Raw genomic sequence first — 12,496 nt, forward strand, 5'->3', positions numbered from 1 at the left:
GCGCCCGTACGTGACTCGGTGGTTTATGCGACTTTCTTTTATTTTCGACTCACTGTTTACTCATTTCACTGGCTGGCTGCCGGCCTTTTCACCACAGTTATTGGGCTGCCGCCGCACTTTGTTGTGCAGTTTTGTTCAAATTTAAATTTCTTTACAATTTCCATTGTCGCTAACAGCGATCCGGCCAAGTATTCTTTCGAAGCAAAAATCAAAGCGAAAAAATCAAAAAAAGCTAACAAAAACAAACAAACAAAAAATAGATTCCCAAAAAAACCCACTGAGACAAAGGTCTACTGCCCAATCTATTGCGATTGCCGCGCTTCAATTGTTGCTTTGACGTTCGCCGAATTGATCGATTATTCACGATCATGAATTGAATTTTTGTTGTGGAAAGCTTCAATTAAAATGGGAAATGCAATGTACCTGAAGTAAAAAGCAATCATACACTTTCTAATCTAGATTACGTTGACGCTTAAATTGATTATAAACGCCCGAGTGGACTTTGAAAATTGCAAGAAAGGAAGTCCAATGGTTCTAAAAGTATACGACGGTGGGTTTTTAGGTACCGTGGAATACGAAGGAGAAGTACTTGTATGTTAAGTACTGAAAAGTGAAAGAATCCAATGGAATTTAAAATTTTGCTATATGGGAAGTAGGCATGGTTGTACTCCGATTTCGCACTGTGGAACGGAAATGTGAGAAGAATGCCTCGGACTAATTTTAGTCGAAATCGGTCGGGCAGGTCGCGAGATATGGAATTTCACCTGCCTAGCCCATCGTCTAATTTTTACTCCGACTCATTCTTAGGTGTGAAATTGTATATCTAAATATAGTATTTTTGGTCAATGACTTATCGAACTTTTAGTAGTTTTTAATAGTACCGTTATATCGGAAGTGGAAACCGATTTCATCCATTTTTATGGTGTTGATACACCCCTAAAGGTACTTGTCGTGAGCAAATTTAGTTATTGCAGCTTAAGAGGTTTAGGATATATACGAACATTAAGCCAAATAGAGGCCGTGGCCACGCCCCCTTTTTCAAAATTGTTAGTTCACAGTTGCCTTCTGCGCCAAACACAGTTCAACTACATATCTTAAATTAGCGCTTAGTTATGGCCTTTTTATACATACAAGTATTTCATGTGGCCTACACTGTGGTTAGTTGACAGTCAGCATTCATGATTTCACATTTTTGACCAAAACTGTTTAAAGTAATTGACAACAATATTCTGAGATATGCATATGTATGAACTCTTGAATTGAATGAATGGTGAATATGCTGTTTAATAGCTAAAAATTTGTTGTGAAATCTCAAACTTAAACACTCTCCAAAGTGCAATTTTCACAAAAATAAATCAATTAGCGATTACTATATGTTCATGCCTACAAATACGTAGTTATCGCGGCAACCTTAACCAATTTATCAACTAATCAGGCTTGTCAATAATAGAAGCTATCTAATACCAATTAATTAAATGGTGAAACAAAAATTGGTGACTCACAATTCTACGAAAGGTAGAAAAATAAAATATTATTAGATTTGCGATTCATATCTGCATCAGAACAAAGGAAATTAGTAAAAAAAGATAAGGGAAAATATCAGGTACTAAATAATGCAAAAATAATAAAAGTTGCTTTCTAGCTGAGATAGCTTAGTATTAGATTTTTTTGAATAAAGATCAATATTAATCAAAGGGAAATAAAAGCGAGAACAAGGCACCAACCAACTTCGCAACCGGTATTTTTTGTATAGCGAAAGACTATAGAATATACAAATCTGATATTAAGAAATTGTTGCCTACATCTAGGCATACTGCCTATTTTATCCAAGTCACACACCTCATACACTGCTAAAATTATCGGTTGTTATGATTAATCAACAAACTAAGCATAATATTTCTCATTATCGATGAGCTATCCACTTAATGTCTGAAGTCAGACCTTAGCAACATTCGAAAACAGTAAAAATTTGCCACTCCATTAACTCATTTCTCAGAATACCATGTAAGAATATAGCTTTTCTTTACTCTTTCTTCGTTTTTTTTTGTTTTTACTACTATTTTTAGTTTTATATTGTCTGCTCAAACGTTAATATCTAAATGGTAATGACTAGCGAACGTGCTGTGTTAATAGCTTTCCAGTATTTGGCTTCTAAGTCTATTTAGTGGTAACACGTTTTCCGGTCAGCCAGCCAAGGCAGCTAACCGCTTCCCATGCAGAGCGGAGGGAGAAAAAGCGATGACCAGCATATAGTAATGTTTTTTTTACTCTCAAGTGGCCATGCTAATACTTTTAACCGTTACAGGCTTAATGCATTTGAAAGCAAAATAAAAATTTGGAAGTAAATTGTAAACAAAATTCGAAAACATTTCTGCTGGCATGGATGATTGCTTACAAAGCGTCAAAAAGGCGAAAAATTAAAAATAAAATAAATTAGGAAATAAACAATGAAGAGAGAGCGCTTGTAAGTAATTAAAAATATATTCAAAAATAGGGATGGCTGTGTCTAGATATACAGCCGGCTAAGGCTAAAAGCCAATAATAGCTGAAATATTTTTTTACTTTCATAATTGCTTTGTTTAGTATATTTTTGGCACTATTTTTTCTATATAACCGCTAATACGATTTGTAAAGACTTAAGTCTCCATATATTTCGCTGGTCATTCTAAAAAGCTTCGCATTGAAAAGTGAAGTGATTGTCTGCAGAAACTCATAAATATAGTTCATGTTCTACATTGTGGTCTTTTTTAGCATTTTTGGCATTTCTGTTATTGTTATTGTTCAAAAATTGCTGCTAGACACAAAGCAAAGACGCTGAAGAAATAAATAAAAACAAAAACTTGAAACAAAAACCAACCGATATTGAGTAAAAGTGAGTTGAATTGGCAGCTGAGAAGCTATTATAAATTGATCGCTATTTTAACACAAATATTCATGAAGTTACACATATAAATATGTAAGTATATAAGTAATGGCACTTAACAGTTAGACGGAAAGTTGCTTCCAGCCAAGTTCATTAGCCCTGTCATCCATAATGACAACACATTACACACGTTGATTGTCACGCAGCGATCGCTATGATCGTTATGATCGCTGATCGCCGCCACTCGCCAGTGGCTATCGGTCATCATAGTGTGCAACAAGCGGTCGCGCCGCCGTGACACTACATACACGCAAATGCATGTATTGGTGAGCGTGTTATAAGTTTTTTGTTTAATAATTACTGTGCAGCCACACATGACCAGCAAATCCAATTACAAAATAGTTTTAACATAATGTTGATCCAGTGTTTATTAATTTTTTGTGAAAAAATAGAAAAAATGTTGCCCGAGTGCAGCGATTTTTTCAAGCGCTCTTGGCTGTTTGTTGTCTATAAGACTTTAATTGCCGCCCAGAGGCTGCATTTATTGTTCTCTCTCTTTGATAAATGACAGCAGCTAAGTGTAAGTAGGTAACTCCAAGCGAATTTGTTATGGAAAAAGCTTATAAGCTCTTGAAGTGGCGCTGAAGTGCAAGTTAATTAATTTTCAGGGATTAGTTGAAGATTACAAGCACATTTTTACAAATATATATGTACATATGTACGAAGATATAAAAGTATCTATGACCATGTTTAGGCAGCGGAACGGTATTTCAGAATCACCCAAAGAATTTCGTGATGAATCAGAGAGAAATGTATAAAACACCATATACAAATTGAGAAAGGAAGCGAAAATGAATTCGATAAAAATATGAGTGAAAGGCTTTTACACCGTGAAATTTTTTGGAATTTTCTACTTAAAAGAAAAGTTTTTACACTTTTTTCAACCCACAATCCTTGACGTTCCAGTCCCTAAAAGTTTCCCTGCACCAACTTGATTTTGACCGGTCAGTTTGTATGACAGCTATGTATGTATATGATATAATTCGTTTGGAACGGCATCGTAACTCGTTAAAAGTCATCGAGTAATACCGAATGGTGTACCGTTACTCGCGATAACAGTGTAAGACCGTGCCGCATGGCATCGTTACTCGCATATGCGATATCGAGCAGTATAAGGCATCGTGTACCGTTTGGCATCGTTGGCATCTTTACTTGGATATGCGATACCGAGTACATCGTGTACCGAGGCAGCGTTATATCGAGTAGTAGTATGAGGTATAGTGTACGGAACGGCATCGTTATCCGTTGTAAGTCATCGAGTAATACCGAATGATGTACCGTAACTTGTGATAACCGGAACTTGTGTGACCGGATGGCATCGTTACCGTGCATGCGAATAGCATAGGGTACAGTGTACCACCGAGGCAGCGGTACTTGTGCGTGTACCGAGTTATATATGTATACACGATGCTTATCGCATATACGAGTGAATGGCATCGGAGTAGTACATGATGCCGAAAGTGACACCGTGTACACACGTAATAAAAAGTAAAGGAGAAGCCAAGAAGTTACTACCAGGAGTCATAGGTACTTTGATGTCCTCGACCTCGGTTGACCTTCTCATTGAAAAAAATTAAATGCATTGACATTTTTAAAGAAAAATTATAAAAAGTATGTCAGGTAGCTCTTTTCATTTGAAATTGTGGCTATGTGCTGAGCAAGCTTCACAAAAAAAATCGTATCAAATTTCTACAGGATGGCATTTCAGGAATCGAAAAATTGGAGATATTTTACGATTTTCCAGCGATATTTTTAGCTGAGCTGACAGTATCTTCCGGAAAATACCACTGCCGATTTTAGATATGTATTTAACTACATCACCTCATTACCACACTATCTTCAGTTGAAAATTTAAAAATGTTTCTAAAACCATTCTAAAATTTTCAAAATTCTCTCAGAACTCTTTCCAATCCAAAGATGTGTAAAAAGTTGAGACAAAAATTTTAAATCCAAAGATTCTTGTGACTATATTATGTATCAATCATATTTTAAATATATCTTCAAAAAAACTAGCTAAACAGTACTATTTGTCATTTGGCAATGAGAGAATCAACGACCATCAAAGATCTAAACGCAATAGTTTTGATTTTTGCTTAGATGCAAAACATAATGACAAAATATATGACCCAAATGGCGATCGAAACTTTAACAAAAAACAATTAACGGTTGACAAAAGTTGAAATTTAAATAAAAATGATAATATTAAAGACATAAAATTTAAGCTGTGCAGAGATGGCCTCGTATCGATGGAGGAAAATATAATAAATAAACTCCACAATCAAAGCAACGACATAATTAACTTACCAACAAACAAAAAATCAAATAATAAAAAGCCAAAACACAGAAACAAAAACAAAAAGGCAAGAAAGCAAAACAAAAACCAAATAAAAAAACGAAACAAAAAAGAAAAAAGTAAAAAATTTAAAAAGAAGAACGCAGGCAAATCTTTTATTTTCTATGAAAATAGAATAGTAATAAATAAAATTAAATAAAAAAATCTGATTGGCAACTGTAAAAACAAAATGCACTAAAACAGCAAACGCTTATCAGACGCCGAAATAGGCGAAAACGAAAAAAAATAACTCGCGTTTGCAGGATGAAAAAAGATCGTTGCGATTAATTTCCATTTTAAAAGTTAATTTTTATATAGAAGCTATATAGTTATATTATATATAGCATAAATGTGCTTAGTACATAACTAATTGCAATGCTAATATTATATTATATATGTATATAAATATATGTATATATCCCCTATATTTATCAAAGGTTTCTATAATATATATGAAAAAGTAATGATTTCGATGGAAAAAAATAATAAAGAAATAAACACACAAATGACTAACACAAAATCACGAATGTGCATAAAACAAAAAACTAAAAACTACAACAGAAAACAAATATGTATGTATGTATTCATGTAACAGAAAGATAGTAATTGTTAAGCAACATGAACGTAAACCGCGTAATTTGAGTACTCACCCAAGAATTATCTCTGAAATGCGACATTTTTGCGGCGAGTCCCACTAAAAATCCTTCTCTTCTGCGTTTGCTTTCCGTTTGCGTAAATATATATGTTCGCATGCAACTCTGCGCTGTTTGAAAATGTGTCAAATCCGCATGTAATGCTCGTAGGTATTTGATTTATTTTTTGTCACTTTGTATTTGTAATTTTTTCTGATTTTTGTTGTTGTTTTTTTTTTTACATTTGTAATTGCACTTGCCAACAGGTTATGTTAATTTGTCGTAAAATTTGCTGCATGAGATAATTAGAAACAACACATTTGTAGTAAGTGTATACATACAAACAACTGTATTAACTAAGCGGTAATTATATGCTAACAATTTAAAATAAACAGTGAACTTGTGGGTGTGTTTAGTTTGCGGAGAGGGTGGGTTTGGGTGAAATATATATTTAAAACGGATTTTATATTAATTGCTTGCGATGTGTATATGGTTTTAAGGTTAAACGAAACTCAGTATTTTTAGAAAGAAATAGAATCAATAAAATATACCAGTTGTTGTAGAAGTAATTAAATTTTATAAATAAAAATTTGTGTATATATTTTTTTTAAATTTTAAATAAAAATTTGTCTATATATACATATGTATGTATGTATATATGTATATATTTTTTTAATTTGAAAAATTTTTTACAAGTATTTATAAGTTAAAAAAAAATTATTTACGGTTTATAATTGAAAACTTATAACAAATAGTTATTAGTTACTATAGTCATTTTTTTAAATTTATTATTTATAATTTATTTATTACAACTTGTTTATATTTTATATATTTTGTTTTCTTTTTTTTAATATTTTTAGTCAAGTTTAAAAAAAATTATTTTATCGTTTACAATCGATAATTTATAACAAATAGTTATTATTTACTAAAATTATTATTTTTTTAATTTATTGTTTATAATTTATTTATTAATACTTGTTTATATTTTAAAGAAGTTTTAAATTCGTATTTAATTTATCTTCATTTTCTATTTGGACTTTACAACTTATATTTTTATTACAACAAATCATAAATTACATCTGTCTACTGTGCATAATTTATAGTTTCAATATTAACGTTTTATGTTCAATATGAGTTATTGATGTTTTAATGTTGATAATTATAAACCGGATTTTATATTTTTCTGATGTAAAATGTAGTTTTTACCTTCTCAGATTTATTTATACATTTTTTTATTATATTATATATGTATTATTTTAGTTAATTTTTTATTTCACTATACTTCACAATATTTTTCTTTATTTAAATTTTTTTATTTTATTTTAGTTAATATAATAATTGTTTTTTCGGTTTTTTTATTTTTATTTTTATCTTTATTTGTTTTATTTTATTTTTAATTTAGTTTATTTTTTATATTACGCCTTACTATAACTACTTTACTTTATTTAATTCAATCTGAATCCATTTTAATTTTTTTTATTTAATTTACTTTATTTTACTTCACTTTATTTTATTTCATTATATTATATTTAATTCAATTTAATCTTATTTTATTTTATTTTAATTTATTTTATTTATTTTATTTATTTTATTTTATTTTTTTTTTTATTTTTTCATTTTATTTTATTTCATTTCATTTCATTTTACTTTATTTTATTTAATTTTACTTAATTTCATTTTGATTTATTTATTTCACTTTTCATAAATTTTCAATTATTATTTATTTATCCAATCTGTATTTTAGTATTTTCATCCGCGTTCAATTTACTTTCTTCCCATATGAAAAGTTTAATATGCATTTATAAACAGGTGTGTGCATGTTTGTGCATGCACTTCAGCACATTTCGCACGTTTGCACTCGTGCACTGTGCACTCAACGCCGCTGCCGCCGACTGTTTATCTGCACAATAGGTAAAGCAGCCACCTGTAGATTCATCTGTACATCTCTGTAAATTGTGTGCTTGTGTGTGAACATACCCACACTTGTGCATGTGATTTACACCGCGTTTCTCGCTACTTCTACTTTTTTTTAAATATACATAATTCTTTCTAAAGCTGAGCTGCTCACAAAAGTCAGCTACCAACTATTGCTAGTTGCTATCTACACATTTTTATGCATCACTATTGGCGTTGTTGTTGTTGTTATGTGATTTCCACCTATAGCTGATGGGTTTGGTGTGACGTGACTTGATGTGTTGCGAGTTTGTGGCGTGGCTCTGACGTTTAGTAGCTGCCGGCTTAATACCACACATGACTACATGCAACAAACATAAGTATGTATGTAGTATGTTTATGAACAACAACAACAACAATAATCGCAATTAAGCCAATATCATCATTATTTCACATAGAATTTTCATCGGCTGCGACGCAGGTGCGCGACGCTTGGGCGGGTGTTGCTTGCTACAAATGTAATGTTTAGTGATTATTATGGGTTTTTTTCGATTAGTGTGCGCGCGAATATAGGAATGTGTTGTTGTAAATGTACTTTAGCTGCGCGCTATGAACAAGTGTGTGAAATAAGCGCTGAACCTATCGATATGTGCTTATGGTCTCGTTTATACTTCTGTATGTATGCGCATATGAATGTACATGTTTTGTAGTTGTTGTTGTCTACTATGTTGCTGTGAGCACTGCTTCAGTGTTTTAGTTTTTGTTAGCGTGTAATTACAAGCAATTTAGGCAAAATTGACTTTGACTGAAATGGCCCGAAGCCCATACAGCAATACAAGTGTGGTTGAGTAGAACAAATAACAACAAAAAAATATTTAACCTAATTTTTTTAATACGTGACTTTTCCTAATACTGCTTTTAAATTAACACTTCTTTAGACTGTATTCTTAATTAAGCGCAAATTGAGAATTAATTCCACAGTCAGCGCAGCTTTCGGTGCTTTTATATAAATAAAAATATATATTTTTAACTTTTTGTTTGCTTAAAAGTATTTTTGACACTTTATCATTGCTGTAAAATTTGTATTTATTTTAAGCGAAGAACACACACACACATTTAGCGCAACAAATAACACGCCCTTCTTTATTAGTTAGCCGCGTCGCACTTGTTTGTTATTGTTATTATCATTGCGACTTTCGTTGTTGTTGCTTTTATTGTTTAACGCAATTTCACTTGTTGCACTTTTTTTTTGCAATTTTGTTATTTCAACATTTCACACACACACTCGCTCACACGGCGGCGTTTTTTCTTACACCAATTATTGCCGTTTCAAAAAACTTCGCTTCACTTTTATTTCCTTATTAATAAAAATTTCTCATTTTCTAACACTTCAACACCAACTTGTTGTTTAATTATTATTTTTTTGTTTCCTCTCTGCTTTTTATTGCATAAAAGGCACCGTTTCACAGCAAATTTTGCACTTTTCAACACGAAAACGATTTTTAATAGCAACCAAAAGATAATTCAATGTTTGGTTTTTCCGATATTTTCTATTATTTGTATTTAATTTATTTTTCTTTTTAATTTTTCTTATTTCTGTTTAATTTTTATCATTTCAATTTAATTTTTATTATTTGTATTTAATATTTATTACCGTTTTCGTCGTCTACGGACGCTGCAGCTAAACAAACGAACCGTTCGCATTGAGAATACGCGGCGTATTAACAACACGAAGTGACTCCCCAATGAACTCGAACTTGATGACGCCGATTGGGAGTCGCGGCGCACATGTTCGATGGGTTTCTCAAACAAACAACAGGGTTTGTCGTACAACTTGTTTGATGGGGAGATATGTGGACTAAAAAAAATATTTATGGCTAGAAGATAATAAATAATAATAAAAGGTAACTTAAGTTCGCTGAGTTGGTAGATTGGACTGGGTATATTTGTATATTTTTACTTATAAACTATAAAAAAAAAAAAAAAAATATTAAAAAAATAAAAAATTATTAAAAGTGAGAATATAAAAAAAATTTACAAGCGATCGCAAACTGTTTTTACATTTTTCTAAAAATACTTTGCAATCAATAAAAAATCTCGTTTGAAATTGCGAGATGCATTTAAATTTTATTGATGTTATGAAATGAATCAATAATGATTCAATTATTCAATTGTTTCTGATATTACTTGCCAATTTCTGATTCCTCAAAGTTTTGTTGGTTTCTCTATGATTTAAGCAATAAAATATGTTTTTTGCTGTACGTCATAATCTAAGAGGAGAAATCAATCTGGCTTCTAAGAAAGTTAAAATTAAAATGTCGCTTAAGCCGTGATAAGGCATCGCGATCTATGTTGATTATTAATATTTATCGCGCTAATATTCATTGGTGTTTTTTGTCGGAAACATTTGCTTTATTATTTGTTAAAATTTTAAAATATTTTTGTCCACAAAATGTGCCTAGAAAACCGAAGAAAAGCGTGCTTGGCTCTGAGGAACAAATTCTATGAAAGCATTGGACCAAAAATTGACTTCGAGATTTTGAGGAATTTATCTTTGAAAATGCGATTATATAAATTATAAAATTATAATCATTCTTAATATTTTTTTATTTTATTCAATACAATATTCCGTGTATCCACAATCCGCGATTCGGTTTTCAAAATATTATTTAAATATGGGCGGTCCATTAATATTGCGTACTAAAAATCGAACAATCGACTATCTAGCATACACCCCCAGCGGGCATGGGGTAGAATTTGCCAGCGGTAGGTATGCCTGTCGTAAGAAGCGGATTGCCTCGAAATTTCAGCATAGTATTTTCAGAAATAGCGCTATAATACTCAGCTTGACTGATATTATAGACTTCGAATGAGATTCCTTCTAATGAAAAGAGATTTGAAGTTCAAGCGACAAATGTCACCAGCCAATGAGTTTGATGGGTGCTTAACTAGTAAAAGCTACAAGGTCTGACCAGAGGCATAAATCTGGTACCACAGTTAGCTCTTGGGACTTCGCTCCAATCTGCTCATTGGGTTTGGGCCTTAGGGGAGATTCGTGGTGACTGTGGTTTAAACCTAAAGTCAGGTAGAATTGAAAATTGAGTTCAGTGTAGAGTCGCACTGCGGCCGGCAGACGGACCCACAGACGGCTTTCGGTCAGACGTGAACCCGACCAAGGTGAAAAATGTGTCCCATCCACTTGACCAATTGGAATCGATTTTTATTGATGAATGCCCTTTCTCAGTCATCTTGTGCTCTGTAATAGGGCGTTCTACAATTCAAATTCAAAATGACAACATAAAGAAGATAACGAATCAACGTTGTTGAAATATTTACTTTCTTTATATTAGTCTCTTCAATCGCTCCTAGAGTTTATTCAAACTAAAAACCACTTAGACCGCAAATAAATATATGGTAAGGCAAATACTAGAAAGCAAATATTTGCGAAGTGGCAGAAATAGCACCTGCTGTGAGGTAGCTGGGATCAAAGGCATTAACTGGCAAATGACAATCTCCAATATGTATGTATGTATTATATTATAGTAGTATTTCTGAAGTTGCAGACGGGAAACACCCTTATACAAGTATTTACTGATAAACACAATATACGAGAGAATTTAGATGCAAAAAATAGAAATAGAATATAATAAAGCAAATTATAAAATAGAAATAAATAATTGAAATAAAATGTTTAAAATAAATATTGAAATAAGTAAGGGAAAGTTAAGTTGGAATGGAACTAAACTCTTGTTAGTTGTAAGTGAAGGTTTTTTTTATCGAGTTTTATTAAGCTCTGATAGAAGCGAAATTATTACATTCGAGGGCTAAGGGAATATATTTCTTACATTTTTGTTAAGAATATATGTACTTCATACATCATAAATTCACTGGGAGAATATAATGCCCAATTCCACCTATACTTGGTGAATCGTAAAATTGATAGTGCGGTGTCACGTCCATAGTTCCAGTTTTACATTCGGCTTTAAGAGTCACAATTAGTATGAAAAAATAAATAAAATTTACTTTAAACCGATATTTCAAAGGATTGGAGTTTCAGCCTTCTAAAGTGTACTCGCTCAGTTCAATCAGTTTATCTTTAAAGGCGTTTTTTTTTCAAAACTAATAAGTGGGCTGAAAAATTCGTAGGCTAACATAGAAAATTTTTTTTTTCATAAAATTCGAGGGCGATACAAGGATTATAGCGGTCAAAAAATGTCATATTTCTTTCCAGCGAGCATTCTCTTGAGGCCCTGAAAGTAGGAAATAGTCACTGGTGGCCAGATCTGGAGAATACGGTGGATGCGTAAGCAATTCGAATCGCAATTTGTGAAGTTTTGACATCGTATTCATTGATTTGTGCGTTTCTCATTTTGTTGCGTTGTCTTTATGAAACAGCACTTTCTTCTTCATCAAATTGAACCATTGTTCGCCATTTTGTCCTTCAAACGCCTTGTATCCTTTCAAACGCAATGTTAATGGTTTTCCCTTTTGATGATAGTCGATGGATATTATACCACGGGTATCCTAAAATACGGATGCCATAACATGGCCAGCCGACTTTTGCGTCTTCATATGCAATCAACACGGCCTTGACTCCGACGTGAAAAGAGAGCCTTGTTTCAGCCATTGTCATGGATGCAAAAACACGCTTTTAATACGATTAAAGAGCTTCAAAAACTACTCAAAATCGGCAATTCATTGGTGTTTTTGATGGAC

At 32.2% G+C, this 12,496-nt stretch overlaps 1 protein-coding gene across 5 annotated transcripts in view; it reads right to left on the reverse strand.

Moving 5' to 3' along the window:
• The window catches only part of LOC126758730 (protein vav-like), a 202,783-nt gene that overhangs the window by 108,172 nt on the left and 82,115 nt on the right, over window positions 1-12,496 (reverse strand). For 3 of the 5 annotated variants that reach the window (XM_050473104.1, XM_050473100.1, XM_050473103.1), the window contains exons 1-2: window positions 9,435-9,512; window positions 5,906-6,179 (exon numbers count right to left, since the gene is read on the reverse strand). The exons of 1 other annotated variant lie outside the window; for it this stretch is intronic. In XM_050473104.1, the coding sequence (XP_050329061.1) occupies window positions 5,906-6,007 (102 nt within the window). In that variant the 5' untranslated portion in view covers window positions 6,008-6,179; window positions 9,435-9,512. Of the gene's footprint in view, window positions 1-5,905; window positions 6,180-8,660; window positions 9,413-9,434; window positions 9,513-12,496 lie in introns of those variants that run through there. One more of the 5 variants, XM_050473101.1, reaches the window with a different exon arrangement.

Source organism: Bactrocera neohumeralis, chromosome 5 (genome assembly GCF_024586455.1).
Source record: "Bactrocera neohumeralis isolate Rockhampton chromosome 5, APGP_CSIRO_Bneo_wtdbg2-racon-allhic-juicebox.fasta_v2, whole genome shotgun sequence".
Classification (NCBI taxonomy): Eukaryota; Metazoa; Arthropoda; class Insecta; order Diptera; family Tephritidae; genus Bactrocera; species Bactrocera neohumeralis.